This window comes from Schistocerca piceifrons, chromosome 2, assembly GCF_021461385.2.
Source record: "Schistocerca piceifrons isolate TAMUIC-IGC-003096 chromosome 2, iqSchPice1.1, whole genome shotgun sequence".
NCBI lineage: Eukaryota > Metazoa > Arthropoda > Insecta > Orthoptera > Acrididae > Schistocerca > Schistocerca piceifrons.
In genome coordinates this window covers 451,679,842-451,702,922 of record NC_060139.1, presented here as the reverse complement: position 1 = coordinate 451,702,922, position 23,081 = coordinate 451,679,842, and the positions used below count along the sequence as shown (strand labels likewise).

The 23,081-nt window shown below is 42.6% G+C and overlaps 1 protein-coding gene across 2 annotated transcripts in view; it reads left to right on the top strand.

Moving 5' to 3' along the window:
- Nucleotides 1-23,081, top strand: part of LOC124774993 (cytokine receptor-like factor 3) — a 148,877-nt gene that overhangs the window by 32,180 nt on the left and 93,616 nt on the right. The window contains exons 2-3 of one of the 2 annotated variants that reach the window (XM_047249744.1): nucleotides 1,469-1,776; nucleotides 12,320-12,513. In XM_047249744.1, coding sequence (XP_047105700.1) covers nucleotides 1,469-1,776; nucleotides 12,320-12,513 — 502 coding nt within the window. The remainder of the gene's footprint in view (nucleotides 1-1,468; nucleotides 1,777-12,319; nucleotides 12,514-23,081) is intronic. The other variant, XM_047249743.1, reaches the window with a different exon arrangement.

The window sequence follows — 23,081 nt, the reverse complement described above, 5'->3', positions numbered from 1 at the left end:
AGAACCTTCTAGAAATAATAAATACAAAGTAACATATATTTGCTGGTAACTGGATATGAACTGGCAACTCGCACATAGCAGCTGGTGACACTAATAAGTACTCTACGTTCCTGCAGCACATCTCATGACAATATTGTCGAAAGTTTAAAATTTTAACCCAGTTTGGTTCAACAAGTTCACCAAGAAATGTTATGCAACAGACTTCAAGGAGAAAAACTGTAGATTAACTGTAACCAGTGGTGAATGCATTTCATTTCATTTCATTGTGCACCACTTAACATAATCAATGTATAAGGCAGTACCTGTTTGGCTTGCATAAAGAATGTGTGTTCATTACCTCTTTGGGTGACTTTTAATTTAATAGATATTAGGTATGAAGTGCAAAGTATGTCTTATTTACCTGGGGGTGGCATGCATGTGGGAATCTGAGCCCAGTCCCCTCATACTGATCCTCATTGGCGACAGTTTGTGTGCAAAGTGAATCTTCATTCCTACATTAACCTCTCCTTTATTAGGGCTTAAGCAAGAAATTGAATAAATACGAATGAATAATTTTTTCCTCGTTGTAGCTGCATAAGTGTTATACCATAGAACACTTGCAAATGAGTTGAACTTCTTTTTATACACTAATTTGCCAATTGTTCTTGGCTTTCTTGAAAGTCGTGCATACAGTTTCTTCCTATGCGAAAGTTATATGAGAATAGAACTCCACACTGATAGAACAAAAGTTTTGTGAATAAGACAAAAAAGTATTTTGTTTTGTTAATCCAGTGTTCATTGTTTCATCAAGAACATAAAGCTGAATCAATTAAAATGAATTGTCAACAGCTTTGAAAAATGTAGTTTCCAATCTCCTCAATTGGTGTTTAGCAATAATAATTCTATCACCAGGTGAAAGAACTAGTTTGGTTTCTGTGCTGAACAGATTTGATTTATTCAAGTTTTCAGTTAAGATGTGCAAAATTGAACTCGGTATATCATTTCAGCAACGGATTGGGAGAAGTCTGAAACAGTCGCAAGTAAATTGGAGTGAGCTGTAGGCCAGATCAAGTAAGCTGGAAAGGAGCCGGAGTTGAGTGGGGATAAGGGAAGGCAAAGGTCGAGACTAAGGTGGTGGTGGTGGGCTGTAAGAATGTGTTGGGGGAGAATTCCCTGCCTTAAGGGAGGATATTTAACTCTAAAACATGATTGCAGTAGTTTGTCCCAGTAGTTGCTCTAAACATATGGTAACTCATTTCCCGGTATTGTAATCCTGGAATTTACCCCAGAATTTTGTATATTTTTCCTTTATTTCCCAGTATAAGTTCTCTTGCTATCTTGACATTTATATATTTGTCATGTGAAATAGTAAAAGCAACTAATTTTCATTCTGTGTTTTGGAAGTAAATTGATATAATGAATATTGTGTACATTCCCCAGCATGCACATACGGAGCAATTGTTTACTCAAATATAATTTTTGTTAACAGGTGAAACACAGTGCCAAACAGGCAAGAGATGATGTCAATTTTGCTTTGGACGCACTAGCAGCAGCATTCACTAATGCTTTAAAGCAAAGGCGAAGTGCTCTTCTTGAAGAAGTGGATCGCTTGTGTAGTGAAGGACTGGCACCTCTAACTGAATGTCGAGATCTGATTACCACTCAAATGCAAGTGGCTCACAGTTATGCTAATGAAGGGAGACATTCTCTGGATGACAGTAACAAATTTCCAGTAACTGAAAGCTGGGATGACTACACTCACTCGTTTGCAGAGCGTGGTGCTGCATTTCTCGGGAGGTAGGAATGCAGCCCGTTAGACTGGATTAATTATATTTCTATGATCTGCAGTGTAATTATTGTTCAAAGTTATCTCTATTTATGGGTATCACCACCTATGGGACTTATTGTCTTTGTAAAAGGGTAGTATTATTTTGTAGTACCAACAAACTGAAAGGAATCAGAGGAAGTTTTTGGGCATTAGTAGTAGTTTCGTAGTTCTGAAATTTGTACTGTGACCTTTGGTTATGGATTGCTGCAAAGGTGTGTACTGATTTTTTTTTTTTAGCTATGATAAATGTCTTTATTTCAGATGAACAGCGTGCAGCAGTTAATCACATATATATGCTATTCCATCATGTTTGCTTCTTCCAAAGCTACAATTTCAGATTTCCATGTTAGAAGAAAATTGCTGGTATGAGGTTGAAATAGACTTCATTCTGACTTACTGAAACATTTCCATCAGAGATTATTTGATAGATCAAGGAAAAAGTGAAAGTCTGTAAGTGCATAACATCTGGAATATAGAAGGGATGTGAAAACATATTCACAGTCTGTAAATAGCTCTTTCATCATTCTACTGGTGTGCAAAAATATATTACTTGTAGCAGCACTTGCTACCGCTATGAACAACAGACTTTACTGAGGTGGGGCAGCTTGCTTGCCTCAACCCATACTGTAAGTGCATCCACAGTGATGGGGAATCTGTGGAGGGGCCAGACAGCATGTCATTCCTGAAGAGGAGCAGCAGCCTTTTCAGTAGTTGCTTGCATCACAGTCAAAATGATTGACTGTTGTGACCTTGTAACACCAGCCTTGATCCCCTTGGGGGAATATCTACATTACATGGATGGTAGCTCAATTTATTGCAGCACTTCTTTTGTTTCCTGTGCTGCAATCTCTCATGTTTGACTATCCTTCCTTATCTTGCTCACTTTCTGATGATGGCAGCCTTTGATGTCAACCTGGCTATTCTGTAGATTTTGTGTTCCTTTTTTGTAATATTCTTTCATTCACATCTTATTGGCTGAAGTAATTTGTGGTCCCATTCTGGGTTTGATCTTCATTTTTCAAATTTTTCTGTAATGTGGAGTGACTGGGTAAAAACACCTTAAATAGTACCTAAAGATGATGTGCACACAATACCTGTTTAGGCTCCTATTTGAGCTTCAAAGCCAACACAGTAGCCAGTCCAACATGGGGGGTTGTGATGTACCCTTTCAGTTGAGCCCCCTGATAACACAGGGATCACACTGCTGATGCCTTAGCTGCTAGCTCCCTGTGCATGCCAAGGAGTGGATGCCAGTCTTCCTAGGACATCAGGAATCCCAGCAGTGTCCCATGTGCCAGATAGCCTTTGCTGTGGCTGGGTGGTGCCCATGGGGAGAACTGAGGCCTTGACCAGAATAATTGGCATCAGGGCGAATAGGTCCTCGCAAGATCCCAGCTACAAAAGGCTGCGAAAGAGGAGGAGAAGAAGAAGAAGAAGAAGAAGAAAAAGAAAAAGGATCAAGTCAAGGCTATTCCGGTGAGCTTGGAGGTGTCATATCCCCCCATGTTGTCAAATTCCACACCAGTGCTCATTGATGTGGTTTTACTGCCATCGCTGTCAGGCAGTAATACTGGGGCACGAACAGTCCTCACGGCCCCTTCACACGTCACCTGAACACCTGTAATGTGATCATTCAGTGGAACTGTATGAATATTACCGTCACCAGCCAGAACTACAGTATCTGAATTCCTCCTCTCAGAAATTTGTATTGCTCTACAAGAAACACACTTCACTGGTGGCTATTCCCTAATGCTCCACGGTTGTCATGCATTCTGTCCAGAACCACGCCGGTCCTGAGAGGACATCTGGAAGGTCTGCACATTGGTTCGCAAAGATGTGATCAGTGAGTGGGTTCCCCTTCATACAGTGTTGGAAGTGATAGCAGTGCAAGTGCTGACAACCACAGAAATCACCATTTACATTGTTTACGTACCTCCAGGCAGACCAATTTCTCCTACTTGTGGATTTCAGTGCGCATCACCCCATGTGGGGGAGTACCGTGTTATCTTGTTGGGGCCATCAACTTCACCGGATTCTTACTGACCGTGAACTGTGTGTCACCGAGCGAGGTGGCACAGTGGTTAGACACTGGACTCGCATTCGGGAGAACGACGGTTCAATCCCGCGTCCGACCATCCTGATTTAGGTTTTCCGTGATTTCCCTAAATCACTCCAGGCAAATGCCAGGATGGTTCCTCTGAAAGGGCACGGCCGACTTCCTTCCCTAATCCGATGAGACCGATGACCACGCTGTCTGGTCTCCTTCCCCAAACCAACCAACCAACTGTGTGTCGTCAACAGTGGTACTCCTACGCACTCAGTGCTGTCCGTGGCACCTTTCCAGCTCTTGATCTAATGATCTCTTCCCCCAATCTCATGGCTTCACTGCATTGCTTGTTACATGATGATCTATGTGACTGTGACAACTTTACAGTGATCCCCCCCCCCCCCCCCCCAGGGGGTCCACAACTCTTTCGTGGATACGTGCGTAGCAAGCACGAGACCCCGAGCTAATGTGGCCCTCCTTCCTTTCCGGGCTGCATACCTTCCCCGTCCCCCATCTTCGCCCCCCCCCCCCACCCCCTCACCTCTGGCTCTTAACATCCCTTTCTCCCTCTCTGGGAGTATGGTTTGTGCCTACGTCCGGAGACGGACGCTCGAAACTGTTACAAATTCCTTGCTTTCTACACTTGCAAGTCTACGTCCTTCCTCTGTCCTTCTCTTTTCCTTCCCTCTTCTCCTTGCCCTTTTCTCCGCTGCGGCGTTTGAGACCCCTCTACTTCCCTTTCCCTTTCTCTTTTTTCCTTTCCCTTTCTCTTTTTTCCTCCCTGTGCGTGTCTGAAGGCCGACCCACGCACTTCCATGCGTAGCCAGTGACGGGGTAACGTGTAATTCCCCGCCCCGGGTAGACAGGTATGACACGTACGTACCCCCTAGTAACGGCCAGGCCCAGGGAGGGGTGATTACCCGAGCTGATACCTTCTGAAAGTGCCAATTGGTCCCTCCGTCCATTTGTCGGGAGGTGTGAACAATCACCCAAGGCGGGAGTGCCCTCAGAGAGGGCCCAAGGCGGGAGTGCCCTCAGAGAGGGCCCCCACAAGGGAGGAGTGTGCCATCGGAGACGCCGGTAATCATGGGGGATTCTTCCGCAATGGTTTCCTCACCTTCCACTATGTCTGCTCACAAGCGTAAGTTCACTGAGTCTCAGCCACAGACAGTTCTTCCATCGTTGCCACAGTTCCTTGTTGTTTCTCGGTCTGACGAAGGTCACGACTTCTCCATGGTCAACCCTTTCATTATTCAGAAAGGCGTCGACGCAATTGCAGGTCCTGTAAAGTCTTGTTCCAGATTACGGAATGGCACCCTGTTGTTAGAAACAGTCAGTGCCCTCCAGGCACAAAAATTGCTTCGTACTTCACTACTACACACCTTCCCTGTCTGGGTGGAACTGCACCGTACTTTAAATTCCTCACGTGGGGTCGTTTATACACGCCCCCTCGATGGATTGTTTGACGAAGATTTTCAGCACTACCTGTCTGACCAGGGCGTAACGGCTGTACATAGTTATGAAAAGGGTTGACACAAACATCATTCCAACCCACACTGTGTTCTTGACATTTGACAAAGTTCAACTCCCATCGAAAATCAAAGCAGGCTATGAGATAATTTCCGTTCGCCCTTACGTCCCAAACCCTACGCGTTGCTATCGGTGTCAGCGGTTCAATCACACCAGCCAGTCCTGTTCCAATCCGGGCAAATGTGTTAAGTGTGGCAAGGATGCCCATGAGGGTGCTTGTCCACCTCCATCCCCTCGCTGCATCAACTGTATGGGTGACCACGCTGCTTCCTCTCGAGATTGCCCCGTTTTTAAGGACGAAAAGCTCATCCAGGAAATCAGAGTGAAGGAAAAGGTGTCGACCTTTGCTGCTCGAAAATTATTCGCCAGTCGACAGCCCACCGTGCCTCAGACTGGGAAATACAGCACTGTCCTTGCTTCTCCTCGGCCAACAAAGGAGGCGGCCACGCAGACTTGCGACCTCACCTTTAGTGCCACGGTCGTCAGATCGGCCAGCGCAAAGATCGCCCGTTCAACCTCACCACTTTCGCCTGCCCACTCTCTGGCTCACCCTTCGTCGGGTTCTGCTAAATCTCGAGCCCAAAAGTCAGACACCAAGACTTCGAAAAAAGAGCATACTCGTGAAGAGTTTTTACGTACCGCAACTTCCCAACCATCGCTTCCTCCTTCATCGAAACATCATACTTCCAAGAAGGCTACAAAGATACCCAGTTCCTCTCCTTCTCCGCCAAGGCGTGTCCAATCTACAGCACCACCTGGCGGAAATCGCCCTCGGCCGTCTTCTGTGTTGCCGAGGCGCACTGCTGGCGGCCGATCAACTGGCCGATCGCTGGTGGCAGGAGCTGCTCCTGGACAACCTATGGATCAGGATCTTCTGCCTTCGGCTGAATGCCATTCCATGCTGTCGGTCGCAAGCTCCGAGCAGTCGTTGAGTTGACAGCAGCCTTGGTCACATTCCTCCATTTTCTGTTCACCCAATGTCCATTATCCACTGGAATATCCCCGGTATTCGAGCCAATCGGGATGAATTGTCCATCCTCTTATGATCCTACTCGCCGGTCATCTTCTGTCTTCAGGAAACAAAGCTGCGTCCCCATGACTGCTTTGTTCTCCCTCATTTTCAGTCCGTCCGATATGATCTCCCCTCTGTTGAAGGAACTCCAGCACATGGAGGACTCATGATTCTTCTCCATTAAACTCTCCATTATCACCCAATCCATTTAAACACTTCCTTCCAAGCTGTCGCCGTCCATCTTTCCCTTTCCGGATACACGTTCTCTCTTTGTACTGTATACATTCCATCGTCCACACCAATGGCACGAGCTGATCTCGTTCATCTTCTTGGTCAGCTTCCACCCCCCTATTTGCTGGTTCGGGACTTCAAAGCCCACCACCCGCTTTGGGGATCTCCACATCCTTGTCCACGTGGCTCACTCTTGCTAGACGTCTTCCACCAAGCAGATCTAGTTTACCTCAACACTGGGGTCCCTACATTTTTGTCTGCCTCCACGACAAATTTATCTCATTTGGACCTTGCGGTCGGTACTGTTTCGCTAGCTCGGCGCTTCGAATGGTTCGCCCTTGATGATACACACTCGAGTGACCACTTTCCATGTGTCCTTAGACTGCAGCCTCAACTGCCATACTTGCGCCCGCGACGCTGGAAGTTTGCCCAAGCTGATTGGACACTTTTTTCGTCTCTAGCGACATTCGATGACCGTCACTTTCCCAGCATCGACGATGAGGTCACACATATTACAGACGTTATTCTTACAGCTGCGGAACATTCAATACCATGCACCTCCGAATTGCCCCGGCGCCCCCCAGTTCCTTGGTGGAACGAGGCATGCCGTGATGCAATACGTGAGCGGCGACGTGCTCTCCACGTTTTCCGCCACCATCCTACTTTGGCCAACTGTATGTGCTATAAGCAGTTCCGTGCGTGATGCCGTCGTGTCATCCGCGATAGCAAGAAGGCAAGCTGGAAATTCTTTATTAGCTCATTTAACACCTTCACTCCCTCCTCGGAAGTTTGGAGTCGGCTTCGACGGTTCTCTGGCGCACCTAGTTTCTCCCCGGTCTCTGGGCTCACTGTCGCGCATGACACATTAGTGGACCCCGTCGCAATTTCTAACTCGTAGGGTCAGCACTTTGCTGAGATTTCAAGCTCTTCAAATTACCCGCCAGCGTTTCTCCCGAAGAAACGTGCAGCGGAAGTGCGACCTCTTGCTTTCTCCTCTCAAAATCGCGAAAGCTACAATACTGTTTTCTCCATGCGGGAACTCCAACATGCACTCTCTTCTGCTCGCTCCTCCGCCCCAGGACCGGATGGTATCCACGTCCAAATGTTGCTGCATTTATCATACCGTAGTCTGCTTTACCTTGTTCGCCTTTATAATCGAATTTGGACCGACAGTACTTTTCCCAGACGATGGCGGGAAGCTATCGTCGTTCCTGTTCCGAAACCTGGAAAGGACAAACATCTCCCCTCTAGCTATAGCCCCATTTCTCTCACGAGTAGTGTCTGTAAGGTTTTGGAGCGTATGGTGATTTACCATTTAGCGTGGTGGCTGGAATCCCGCAGTCTTTTAACACCTGCCCAATGCGGATTCCGAAAGCATCGTTCTGCAGTTGACCATCTTGTTGCTCTCTCCACTTATATCATGAACAATTTTCTCCAGAAACGCCAAACAGTAGCAATATTTTTTGATCTGGAGAGAGCATACTATACCTGTTGGAGGACAGGCATCCTCCGCACACTGTTCTCTTGGGGCTTTCGAGGTCGGCTGCCCCTTTTTCTTCGCGAATTTATGGCAGAGCGCACATTTAGGGTGCGAGTGAACACTACTCTCTCCCGTACTTTCCCCCAAGAAAACGGGGTACCCCAGGGCTCCGTGCTGAGTGTTGTACTGTTTGCCATTGCCATCAATCCAATTATGGATTGTCTCCTTCCTGATGTCTCGGGCTCCCTCTTTGTGGACGATTTTGCGATCTACTACAGCTCTCAGCGGACCAGCCTTCTTGAACGACGTCTTCAAGGATGTCTCGATCGCCTCCACTCTTGGAGCATCGAAACCGGCTTCCGTTTTTCTCCCAGTAAGACCGTTTGTGTTAATTTTTGGCGACGTAAGGAGTTTCTTCTGCCCTCCTTACATCTAGGTCCTGTCAACCTTCCGTTTTCAAACGTCGCTAAATTCTTGGGTCTTATGTTTGACAGAAAACTGTGCTGGTCCTCCCACGTTTCCTATCTTTTGGCTCGCTGTCTGCAATCCCTCAACACCCTCCGTGTCCTGAATGGTACCTCCTGGGGAGCGGACCGAGTGGTCCTTCTCCGCCTCTATCGCGCCTTAGTGCGCTCGAAATTGGACTATGGAAGCATAGTCTACTCCTCTGCTCGGCCGTCTATTCTTCGGCGTCTCGACTCTATCCACCACCGTGGATTACGTTTAGTGTCTGGAGCTTTTTACACCAACCCTGTGGAAAGCCTTTATGCTGAGACTGCTGAACCTCCACTGTCCAATCGGCGAGCAGTCCTTCTGAGTCGTTATGCTAGCCATCTGTCTTCCATGCTTGCTAATCCAGCCCATGACCTTTTTTTCGACGCCTCCTTTGATGTAGGGTATGCAGGCCGCCCCTCCTCCCTACTACCACCGTGAGTCTGCTTCCGTCAACTGCTCCATTCTCTTTCCTTCCGCTTTCCTAAAACCTTCTTGACAACTTGGGGTACAGCACTGCCTTGGCTCCGTCCCCGGATCTGCCTGCTCCGTGACCTTTGTCGATTTCCCAAGGATGGTACCCCTTCACTTGTTTATCATCGGGCATTTGCTGCTCTATGTGCACAAATGACGGACGCCACATTTATTTACACCGACGGCTCGAAAAAATCGTTAGGTGTAGGGAGTGCCTATATTGTTGGTGACACCCCAAATCACTTTCGGCTTCCCGACCAGTGTTCGTTTATACTGCGGAGCTTTACGCTGTTCTCCAGGCTGTCCACTACATCCGCCGCCATCAGCGGATACAGTACGTTATCTGCTCAGATTCTCTCAGCTCTCTCCTCAGTCTCCAAGCTCTTTATCCTGTGCACCCTCTGGTCCACTGGATTCAGGACTGTCTGCGCTTGCTCCACCTGGGGGGCGTCTCGGTGGCGTTCCTCTGGCTCCCGGGACACGTTGGTATCTGTGGAAATGAGGCGGCCGATATTGCAGCCAAGGCTGCAGTCTCTCTTCCTCGGCCAGCTATTCAATCGATTCCCTTCGCCGATCTACGGAGCGTTTTTATGTCGACGTGTTGTTCATTTATGGCACACGCATTGGTCGACACTTACCCATAATAAATTGTGGGACGTGAAAGCTCTTCCTTGTGCTTGGACCTCTTCCTCCCGAACGCGTCGTCGGGGGGAGGTAATTTTAACTAGACTCCGGATAGGGCACTGTCTTTTTAGCCATCGACATCTTTTAAGCGGCGATCCTCCCCCAATCTGTCCCCACTGCTCTCAGCTGTGGACGGTAAGACACCTTTTAATTGAGTGCCCCTATTTTAATCCGTTACGCTCCTGTCTACAGCTATCGCCTGATATATCGTCGATTTTAGCAGATGACACGCGCTCAGCCGACCGCGTTCTCAAGTTTATTAGTGCCAGTGAAATGACGTCAGTCATTTGAAGCTTTTTTTTGGGACAACCAACCCCTTTCTGTAGTGGATTTTTAAGCCTTCCTTCTGCTTTTAGTTTCTCCAATTTTATGACTTTCGTTCCCATTGCTGCTGGTTTTCAATTTCGGTTTTTTACTGTTTCCTAAGTCACGGACCGGGCGCTAATGACCATAGCAGTTTTGCGCCCTAAAACCAAAACAAAAAAAAACAAAAAACAAAAAAAAAAGTACCAGCTCTTGGTCTCCTATGTAACTGCCATTTGACAGTTCCCTGGTCAACAAACATACCACATTCTTTTTGGGTATGGGAGGCATCGACCCCTTAATACCAGCCCTCTGATGGGATTACCAGTTGGAGTGCACTTCACTGCAGCCCTCTGCCAGGATCTTTGCTTCTCCTCCTTGAATGTACTCCCCACATTTTTCTCATGCAATCTTCTCACTTTCTCTTGTTCTGAATCTCTTCACTCAGAGACATTCTGTGCTCTGTAACTTCTTCGCGATTGATTGGGCTGGCAGGATCAGATGTGGGGAGGATCTTTTCCCACCATTGGATGAGCCCTGGGAGACCCCTCATCTGCTCTTACCTCCATACTGGCCTGATTTACACACTTCTCTGGCAGTTCTTTGTCAGCTTCCAGTGCTTCAGTCTGACTGCTCCTATGTATTTTCATCGTCAGAATATGCTGAATCACTAATTATGAAGGGACTACCCCTGTATCAATGACTTTGCTGTTTAGTCCCTTATCCTCCAATCAACCAAACAACATGACCTTGCTATACTTGTACTATGAATGGCCAAAAGCAAGATGAAACTATTGTCATTATTTCTTATGAGGTCTTGAATCTCTAATGTATCGTTAAATGATGATGGCATCTTCTTGAGCAAAATATTCTGGAAGTAAAATACCCTCCCATTCAGATCTGCTAAGGATGATGTCGTCATCAGAAAGAAACAAAACTACCATTCTACGGGTCGGCATGTGGACTGTTATATCCCTTAATTGGATAGGTAGGTTAGAAAGTTTAAAAAAGGAAAGGGTAGATTGATGTTAAATATGGTGCAAATTAGTGAAGTTTGGTGTCAGGGTGAACAGTACTTTGGGTCAGGTCTGTATACGGTTGTAAATACAAAATTATATGGGTCTAATGAGTAAGAAAATAGGAATGCAAGTAAGCTACTATGAATGCATTATCATAACAAAGATAAACATGAAACCTACGTCCACTGCAGTAGTAAAAGTTTATACGCAAACTAGCTCTGCAGATGATGATTAGATTGCAAGAATGTATGATGAGATAAAAGAAGGGAGAGTAAAATTTAATTGTAATTTATCTATGGAATTCGATGGTAGGAAAAGGAAGGAAAGGAAAATTGTTGAAGAGTATGGACTATGGAAAAGAATGAAAGAGGAAACCACCTGGTAGAATTTTGCAGAGAGCACAATTTAATCATCATTCATACTTGGTTTAAGAATTATGAAAGAAGATTGTATAGATGGAAGAGACCTGGAGACACTGGAATGTTTTGTATTGATTATTAGTTGTAAGACAGAGATTTTGGAACCATATTTTAAATTGCAAGACATTTCCAGGGGCGTAAATGTATTCAGACAGTCATTTATTGGTTAGGAACTGTTGATGAAAAGTGAACAAATTGTGAAAATGTATGAAATTAAGAAGATGGGGACCATTGAAAGAACCAGAGGCTGTCAAGAGTTTCAGAGGGACCATTAGGCAATAGCTGACTGAAACGGGAAAGGAGCATAGTAGAAGACAAATGGATAGCTTTGAGAGATAAGTTATTGAAGACAGCTGAGGTTCAAATAGGTAAAACAACAAAGCCTAGTAGACAGAAATATAAAAATTCAGTTTGTGGAGGAAGCTATAGAGATGGAATGTGTGACCAAGAGAAAATGGAAACTGCAAAACAAAATGAAGAGGGATTAATAATTAGTTATACTCACAAAAATAAAGTCCTAATTGCAATGACAGACAAGTTTTTGTATTTTTATTAACTACAACAGGAAGGCATTGTCTGGACATTGTACGTCCTTGGTTATTTACTGCTTCCCCTATAATGACCTTTTAGAAGTTCATGATTTATACCACTGTTTTATGTTTCCTTATGTTCCCATTGAGGTTTGCTAGTTCTATAATTTATGCCATGATTCCAATTTTCATTTAATGTTGGCTTAGGTCTCACAGTTTTTATCACTAACACTTTATCTGTAATGTGACCCATCCGAAAATTATAGATGACACATTCAGATTGTGTGATAGGTTGCCAGCAGTCCCAAACTTGGAAGATGTTCCTGGTGTGCAGTTTGAATGTTGCCTGCATGCTGTTGAAGCTGATTTGGTGCATACTATCGAGAGGGTTGGCAGCGTGTCACGTCTTGGGCCTGTCCAAATTTGTGCTGTTGAAGAAAAACCTGGAGCTCTGCTCGTCCATTGGCAGCAGGTGTCACATTTATGTAATTAATTATCTTATTAGATTACAGGCTTTTACTTGTTTACTACCTGTGATCTGTTCTCTTACAATTTTGTGCATTATGTTGTATTGTCTTATATAGGGTTTGTAGGTTATTTAGACAGGATATTTCTGTGAATTTTTCCAGTAGGCAGGTTTACAACATATGGACCTTGCAACATCAAATCTGTTGAAAAACTAAGTGTCAGATTTATCTTTGTTTTATCTTCCTCTTGACCAACTAAGATTATGCAACAACTTCAATTCCTCTTCCTTCTTTGTTGTATTCTTTCTTTTCTCCTCACACTGTTTTTTCCTTTCTTCTGTCCATAGTGTTCCTGATTTATTATTTCTTCTACTGTGTGAAAGCCTTCAGAACTTACTATTTTGTTCTCTTTCTGATTCTTTGATGTTTCTTTCTAGTTCATTTCATATTCTTGTAATCCACTCAATTATAGATTTCTTTTTCTAGAAAAACAGGAATATTTGTTCTTTCTGGTCCTCTAAGGACGTTTCTTTCTAGTTCATTTCTTATTTCTGTAATCCGTGCTATTGTAGATTTCTTTTTCCAGAAAAGCAGGAATATTTGCTTCATTTAATTTATTTTTTTAGTTTTTTCAATGTTCCGATAATGCAGAAGTTATGTATGCATAATGAAAGGCATTTCCACGTAGTCTGTTTTCTTGACATTTCTGTTGCACATTACTGGTCCTCAAAAGGTAGTTCTCATTTCTATCTATTTATTAAAAATTGTGTTTTGAGGCTGGTTCATGAAATTTAGCTTCACTTTGGTAGAAACAAGCTGCAAATTCTTATACAATGTCAGTTGTTTGGAGTGTTGTTATTTATGGCACATGAATGGTTTTGGATGAATCTTTTTAGATCAGATTTATGAACCAGTGTTTTTCTTCCTTTATATTTTATTTTTTATTATTTTAGGCTATATTTGATAGTGTTTATTCTCATCTGGTAAATATTTATCTTGAAATAAAAACAAAATCAACTATATGTATGGTAGATTTTTTCCTACCTAAATTTATGCACAAACAGATGTTGTTCCTTGTTGCAATACTGTGCAAGTAATTTGTTTCTAATTTGTGCTTTATGGTGTATGTCCAACGCTGAGCTGCTCGTGGCTGCAAGTTGCAGTTTATGCTTTTGAGAATTCTAAATTCTGTCTGATGCAAGACATGATTTATTTTTTTCTGGTGTAAAGGATTCTTGTTTCTCTGCAAGAGAAACACTCTCAGCACTGACTGTGATTAATTTAGGAGAACCTCAGTAATGTGGCTTAGCAGGGTCTTTGTATTATACTGCAGCTTGAACACACCTCTGTGTTCTTCAGGTCTCAGCAAGATGAGGTATCTGCTCATACCTTGTGGAAGGACTCAGAGCATTATGCTGTTATACTTCTCTGCTTTTCTGAACACTGGAAAGAGCTTCATTTTTTATATGCTATTAAAACTTTTTTGTGATCTTGCAGTTAGAATAACATCAGCATACTCGGACATACAATAGAAATGTTAAAAAGTGAAAGGTTCTGGTTTAATTATCCACTAGCATATTTTTGGTGATTCCTAATTTTGTGTCACTTTACTGTTACTAAATTATGAATTCTATGTAATTTATTTGATGCATAATTATGATTAGGATTTGAGCTTGTCTGATGGTTGTGAACTGAACTAACATGCTCAAATTATTTACTCCTGACAGAGAGCCCTACATACTGTTCCAGCATTATTTTTCATAATTTTATGACCCTTGATAATTTTTTTTCTCTCACCCACACAGGTTTCAGTAGGTTCATAATATAAACAGGGTGACCATAATTACAGTTCCTGTTTCAAAACACAGTAGAAAGAGGACCACTGTTCAAAATGGCATCAAATTTGAGCAGCATAGTATTAATGGAGGAGGAAACGTCATGGGGAAAAAAAAGAAAAACAACATTTTGACCAATAGATGCTGCTGTAAGCATCAGAATATGCATGGCACACAGCTGTTTGTCAGTTTGCATTCGGAACACCCAACATGACTGTCCCCATGAAGATTGCACGCTGCTAGTAAAGCTTTTTTACAAGAACAGTAACTGTGCACTAATAGCCCTGCAGAAGTTTGACACTCAGGAGCATGAAAAAAGGCATTATCCTGATATCTGCTAGGGTCTGGAGAAATGACTACGAAATTTAAAAAGACAAGTTCTTTTGAAGTGCAGTGTGGCAAAGGGAGGAAAGCCGTTGATCTGGTGTCTGTCGAAGACATGGCTACAGCAGTGCAGGAGGAGTCAAGTGATGGGATGCAAACATGTAGTGCACAGGGAATTGCCTGTACATTGGACATACCTGCGAGCACAGTGCATAAAATCCTGTGAGACATTCTGCATTTTTATCCATACAAAACCACCCATGTTCAGGAGTTGCTTCCTGCTGACCTGCAACAACACAGATGTTCACTCTGGAATTTCTTGCTCGCATGGAAGTGAACAATGAATGGCCATGGATTATTCTGAGGAAAGATATAACCCATTTTCATCTCCAAGGTCATGCCAGTATGTAGAATATAGGTGACGGAAAATCCACAAACATATCAACTGATACCACTTCATTCTGCTAAGCTAAAGTGGTGGTGTGTTTGTGTCTGTTGGTGTCTGTTGGTAGTAGTTCAGCTTGTAGTGAAATTGAAATAGATGGTTCCTGTGAATTACTATGGGTAGAGGTTATACTCAGAGCTGTACCAAAACAATAATAGGCTCCTTCTACCAACCCCCCCCCCCCCCCCCCCCCCCGAATCAGATGATGTAATAGCTGAACGCTTCAAAGAAAACTTGAATCTCAATACAAATAAGTACCCCACTCACACAGTTATAATTGGTGGAGACTTCAATCTACCCTCGATTTGTTGGCGAAAATACATGTTCAGAGCCGGTGGGAGACGAAAAACATCTTCCAAAACTGTACTAAATGCTTTCTCTGAGAATTACTTTGAACAGTTGGTTCATGAGCCCACACGAATTGTAAATGGTTGCAAAAACACACTTGACCTCTTAGCCACAAATAATCCTGATCTAATAGAGAGCGTCATGATGTATACAGGGATTAGTGAACACAAGGTCATTGTAGCGAGGCAGAAAACTATATCAAGGGAAACCACTAAAAATAAACGCAAGATATATCTGTTTAAAACAGCAGATAAAAATTCAGTTGATGCATTCCTAAGAGGGAGTCTCCATTCCTTCCAAGCTAAGTATGTAAGTGTAGACCATATATGGCTCAAATTCAAAGATACAGTATTGACAGCAATAGATAGATTCATACTGCATAAGTTAATAAGAGACGGGACTGATCCACCAGGGTACACAAAACACGTCAGAACACTATTGCAAAAGCAATGAAAAAAGCATGCCAAATTCAGAAGAACGCAAAATCCCCAAGACTGGCCAAGTTTCACGGAAGCTCCAAATTTAGTGCGGACATCAATGCGAGATGCTTTTAATAGTTTCCACAATGGAACATTGTCTCAAAATACGGCAGAAAACCCAAAGAGATTCTGGTTGTATGTAAAGTACACCAGTGCCAAAAAACAGGCAATACCATCACTGCATGATAGTGATGGAAATGTTACCAATGATAGTGCCACTAAAGCGGAGTTCCTAAATACAGTTTTCCATAATTCCTTCATGAAAGGAGATGAACTAAACATTCCAGAATTCGAAACCAGAACATCTGTTAGCATGAATGACGTAAAAGTAGATATCTTAGGTGTTGCAAAACAACTCAAATCAAGTCTTCCAGTCCAGATGGTATACCAGTCAGGTTCCTTTCAGAGTATCCAGACACAATCGCGCCTTTCTTAGCTATCATATACAGCCACTCACTTGACGAAAGGTCTGTTCCTAATGACTGGAAAGTAGCACAGGTCACATCAATATTCAAGAAAGGAAATAGGAGTAACCCATTGAATTACAGACCCATATCACTGGCTTCAATTTGCATTAGGACTTTGGAGCATATACTGTACTCAAAACAGTATGAACCACCTTGAAGAAAACTATTTATTGATACATAACCAACAAGGATTCAGAAAATATTGTTCTTGTGCAACACAGCTAGCTCTTTATTCCCATGAAGTAATGAGTGCTGTCAACAAAGGCTCTCAGATCGATTCCATATTCATAGATTTCCATTGGACTTTTGATACCGTTCCTCACAAGCGACCGTTAATCAAATTGCGTGCATATGGAGTATGGTCTGTTGTGTGGTTGGATTCATGATTTCCTCTCAGAGAGGTCACAGTTTGTAGTGGTAGACGGTAAATCATCGATTAGAACAGAAGTGATATCTGGCGTTCTGCATTATAGGCCCTCTGCTGTTCCTGATTTACATAAATGATCTAGGTGATAATCTGAGCAGCACCCTTAGCTTGTTTGCAGATAATGCTGTAATTTACCGTCTAGTAAAATCATCAGATGAACAATTCCAATTACAAAATGATCTAGAGAGAATTTCTGTATGGTGCGAAAAGTGGCAATTGGCACCAAACAAAGAAAAGGGCGAGGTCATCCACATGGGTACAAAAAGAAATCCGGTAAATTTTGGGTATACGATAAATCGCACAAATCTAAGGGTTGTCAGTTCGACTAAATACCTAGGAATTACAATTACAAGCAACTTAAATTGGAAAGACCACATAGATAATATTGTGGGGAAGGTGAAACAAAGACTGCGCTTTGTTGGCAGAACACTTAGAAGGTGCGACAAACCCACTAAATAGATTGCCAACATTACACTTGTCTGTCCTCTGCTGGAATATTGCTGTGTGGTGTGGGACCCTTACCAGGTAGGACTAACTTAGGACAAGTGCAAAGAATGGCAGCCCATTTCGTGTTATCGTGCAATAGGGGTGAGAGTGTCACTGATATGATATGCGAGTTGGGGTGGCAGTCACTGAAACAAAGGCAGTTTTCTTTACGGTGAGATCTATTTCGAAATTTCAATCACCAACTTTCTCTTTGGAATGCGAAAATATTTTGTTGACACCCACCTATGTAGGGAGAAATGATCATCATAATAAAATAAGAAAAATCAGAGCTCGAACTGAAAGATTTAGGTGTTCCTTTTCCCATGCACCTTTCGAGAGTGGAATGGTAGAGAAGTAGTATGAAAATGGTTCTATGAACCCTCTGCCAGACACTTAAGTGTGAATTGCAGAGTAACTATGTAGATGTGTGATGCGGGTGGATGGCATCATTTAGCATAGGGGTGTATTTTTTCAAGGAAATAAGGCCTTCGGGTTCTCTTACCTGTACCATCGCTGGTAAACACTATGAGACTCGTACGCAGACCAACATCATTCCAACTGTTCCACAGCATGGGTGTTGAAATATGGTATCCCGGCTAAGACACAGAGTTGAAATATGCTCACTATTTTTATTTACTTTAATTTGGCATATTTCGTTACAGTACCTTTTTCGTTAGATGTTTACAAGGCGATATTGGTCTTGGCTTCAGTTGTCTAGTGGAAGTATGATTCCCCAATGCCTCTTTGTCGGCTGCAGAAATGACCTGGTTCAATGTGTTTGCCTCATTTTTGGTGCTTCAAATACCATTTCTTCGAATGTGATTTCTTCTTAAAGTTTATATAAAAAAAATAGTAACATAATTCAAAATTATTTATGACGGCGACCTGCACATTGTTCCACCGTCAACACACACCACGAGATCACTGCCGACTGAGTGTGGTCAAAGACGACTCCAGCGTCAAAGACATTTTACACAACACACACGCTTCCACTTGTAATCAGTCTCTTTGCTATTCTTCAACACATTTACTAATAGTAATCAATATGCTTTCACTCTCAAAAATATAAGTAAATTAACATATAATAAGGCAAATTATAATAAAAAAATTCTGACAAAAAATATAAGAAAACATTCACAATTTGGTATCGACAAATCCGGTAGAAAATAACACATCTCCCAGATCCGTTACACTGTGTAGGTAGGAGTATTTTTGTGCAAGATGGTGCTCCTCTGTACATTGCACAGCCAGTGAAGTGGCTGCTGCAGAAGCATTTCAGAAATGTTATAATTATCGGCCATCATATCCCTACAGCCTGACAGTCCAGATCACCTAATCTTAATCTGTGTGATTTCTGGCTGTTGGGTTATCTGGAAGATGTTATGTTCAGTGCTATTACGAATGTAGCTGAATTGGAGGCATGCATTGGACAACACATTCTGAAGACGCTGTAATATCTAGTGGAATGCGCTTTTTCTAGATTTCAACTTGGGCCAGAAAACGGATGATAGTATATCGAATATGTCTTTCACCAGTGTGATGACGATTAGAAAGTGATGTCATTTTGATTTTTATATGGTTTTTGGCTGTAGGACAATTAATAACTGATGTCATTTTGCTTTTCATATGGTTTTAGGGCCAGCAAAATTTTTCGTGCGCTTGTTGGCCTCAAGACAATTAAAAACCAGTTGTTCCCATCTGATATGGTATGACCTTCCAGTGGTGGATGGGTTTACCTAAGTAACAGTGCCACAGCTGTTGACTGCCGAATTTGTGTAGTTATGCACATTGAACAGTATGGATAATGTAATGTGTATCTAAAACCATAGCTGGCATATTGTGATTCATGTGTCATTTATAGCGACCCCATTTATATTAAGAGGCTCACAGCATCGTCTAATGATTTTTTTTAATATTACAGGATACACCTTCTACAGTATTTCATGGTTTTTTGATACCTTCTGCTTAATTGTATACATAATTGCTCCATCATGAAACATTTATCTCTGTGTGTCCCACTAAACATTTGTAATAATGTTCATTAATGAAAAGCTCCTTGTCTCTTTTGTTAATGCTACAATATTAATGATGCAAAATCTGATCCCATCAATTGTTGTTAACTTCTCATTTCTCATGAAGATACATTATTGTGTATGTGTACCTTCAAAGAAAGAGAGAAAAGGGGGACGACACCACAGTAAGCTAAATGTGTTGTAGACTGCAGCAATTATGCATGTAAACAGGCGGCTGCAAGTACCAAAAATGATAGAAAGTTGTAGAAATTACACTGCTGACTAAAAACGGCAGCCACCTTTATGTGAGGCAGAAAAATAAATTACTAACTTCCTGAAACATCAGATTTTAGATGCAAATTTCTCCAAACTTTGAGTAGGAATCATTTAAAAAATCATAAACTGAAACTTTGAGCATAAGCATAAGCAATATTAGGCCTATATCAGAAGACTGGATTACCATTGCTTTGAAGGCTCTTGGAAAAATGCATTCAGACATACAAGTAAGTTCAGAAACTGACTGGCAGCACAGGGCATATGGCATAAACCAAGGCTATAAAGATCGGGGCCAAAGAAGAGCAAGAAAATCATATTATAGCTTGCACAGGATAGAGTGGCCTATGCGCAGTGACCAGTTTTTGTCCAAAGCGCTGGGCGAGTTCATTCGTTTGTTTGTAAGGGGAGTGTTTTCTGCCTTTCCACTGGTCAGTGATGACAGAATAGAGGCACACACCCTGCAGTCTTTCTCAACCAATTTTACAGAAACTATTTGGTAAAAAAAATCATGTTTGCTTTACTTATAGCTTTATACGTCAGGCAGTTATTGTGATATTTACGTGAAAGTACGACACTGTGCGAAATTCAGAAAAGTGTGCAAAGAAAAATAGAGGTAGCTATGATTTTGCATTTGGTGCATATTACATAATATGTTGTTGTGCATGAAACATTGACTTTTTCGTTAGACTTAGATAGAGGCATCTATCTGTCACCATTGTCGAGGAAATCGATCTGATGTAGCACACTCATTTGCAATTGCGCCATGCCAGCGATAAAGCCAGAGTGAAATAATATTGATGTGCATCTTCATATTTTTGCAGCACAAAGATTGTTCCATAAAATTTTGGATGTGCAGTCACATAAATTCAGCTTCTTCTTCTAATATTTTGGCTGAATACTGTCCAGCCATCTCCAGAGTGAGGCACTTGACAGTGAGGTTACTGAACTCTTTAAGTTTTTTATTAGGATGCCCTGACCATGGCATAGTTTCAAGGTTTGCCTGGTTAGTACATTTTGTAAAGTTGTCTGCCATGAATAAGATTTTAAGGAAAGCTGGTGCTGCTATTGTTAAGAAGAGGATCTGTTTCACCGGCCGAAAATTTGACCTGGTTGCAGGACAACTTTATCGCCTGCATCTAAAGATATCTGTGGAGTTACCCTTTTGTGAGGTAGCCACATTGAGACAGATGACAAAGTTTAGCCGGCTTGAGGCGTCTTCGCAGCAAGAAACTGTTATTCGACACTTAGTTATTAATCTGACGGATAAAATTTGGACGATGCCGATGGTGGTTTTAAGTAAAGGACTGAACTTTGCACCCACACCAAAGGTTTTACCAATACCGGCTTTCATCATGCCGTTGGAGAAGCTGTTCGCCCTCTTTCTGTGGAATCAGCGGAAGAAGTAAAGACGCAAAACTTGTTGAGCAGTTATGAAGGCTCGCCCACAAAGGAGTAACATATCTGTGGCAGAGAGGTCTGCACCATGTAAGCTTCGCCAGGATTCTGAGACGATGGTTCTTCCAGCTGCTAAAGGTAATGCTACTGTTATAATGTCTTGTGACAACTATCGTGAAAAATTGAACATTTTACTGAGTGTCAGCACATACTGGAAGATCAGTAAAGACCCCACCAACCAGGTGGTAAGGAAGACTGCTTCACTTCTGAATGTCTGCCCCCTTCCACCAGAAGTTGGGCGAAGATTGAAATCAAGTGGTGCCATTCCTCCAAGGCTTTATGTACTTCCAAAGATCTGCAAGAATGATGTTCCTCTACATCCTATAGTGAGTAACATTGGCTCTCCAACCTATGATTATGCCAACCACTTAGCGTCATTATTAAGGCCTTTGGTGGGAAAATGCATTCATGACATACATAACTCTGTGGATTTCATTGACGAACTCAAATCACTCAAACTGAACAATTCTGATATGTTAGTCATTTTCGATGTAGTGTCGTTCACAAAGGTTCCTCTTTCGGAATCATTGTCTCGCATTGGAAACACTTTTGATAAAATGATTGAAGCTTTATTTGAACATGTTTTGACCTTGATGTATTTTTTATTGAATAACGAATTTTATGAACGGACTGACAGTGTTGCCATGGTTAGTCCTTTGTCACCCTTGGTGGCCACCTTTTTCAATGGAGGACTTCGAGGAGAAAGCACTAAAATCTGCTAGCTTGAAACTCACAGTGTTTTGGAGGTATGTAGATGACATATTTGTAATGTGGCCCCGTGGTGAAGACAAACTAAAAGAATTTTTAAATCATCTGAATTCTATCCACAGACAAATTCAGTTCACGATGGAAATCAAAAAAGATGGATGCCTTCCATTTTTGGACGTGTTGGTATGGCGTAAAGATGATGTCACTTTGTGACCTGCAGTATATTGAAAACCAACCCATACGGATTTATATTTATATGCAAATATGCAGACGATGAGTGCACTCAGAACTCTGGTACACAGAGCACATGTCATTGCAGGCGAGGGCAGTCTGGAGGACAAGCTTCTACACCTGAGAAGAATTTTTGAAGCCAACAGCCGCAGCAGATACGTAAGGCACTACAAATCAAATCAACAGTGAGCACAAGAAAAGACACGGAAAGTTTTAAATGTGTGGCTTTCATGCCATATGTGGGAAGCATTTCGTCCAAAATAGGACAGATCCTGAGTAAACACAAAGTGAAAGCGATTTTTCGCCCTCCGCCAAAGACCGCAGCACTCCTGGGTTCCGCTAAAGATGATTTGGTGCTTCGTAAGCCTGGGGTTTATAAGATCCCCTGTGAGTTCAGCCATTCATACATCGGACAGACAACACCTACAGTCCAGGAGAGATGCACAGAGCACCGTAGGTACACCCGTCTCTTACAACCTAATAAATTTGTGGTGATGGAGTACTGTATTGACACTGGGTGCTCTATGGTGTACAATAATGTCAAAATTTTAGCCTCGACTTCATCTTTCTGGGACTCAGTAGTGAAGGAAGCAATTGAAATTCAGTTGGTGATGAATTTAATTCATAGAGATAGCGGCTTCAGCTTGGACAAATCATGGAATCTGGCAATTTCAGTAATTAAATCACAAAGACGTCGCAACGGTGCAGCTCTCCATGACACATCAATATCACCGTGTGGATCAACTGCGCAGCCATAGATTTAATTTCCTTGCATATGTTACACCTCTTTGCCGCCTATGAATGTCTCTAGCATCTTGTGTATCTTTGGTCCTCGGGTTTAAAAGGACAGAGCAAGTGCTGGAGTGTTAGTCACCTCGGCTCACTCTGAAAATGGCTGGACGGTATTCAGGCGAAGCATTAGAAGAAGAAGTTGAATTTATGTGGCTGCATGCCCGAAATTTTATGGAACATCCACAATATTCCTCATATTTCATAAATGGTTTCAAATGGGATTTTGGCAAATGATAGCGGGCAAAGAGGAGAGTGAAACTTCCTGGCAGATTAAAACTGTGTGCCTGCCCAAGATTTGAAC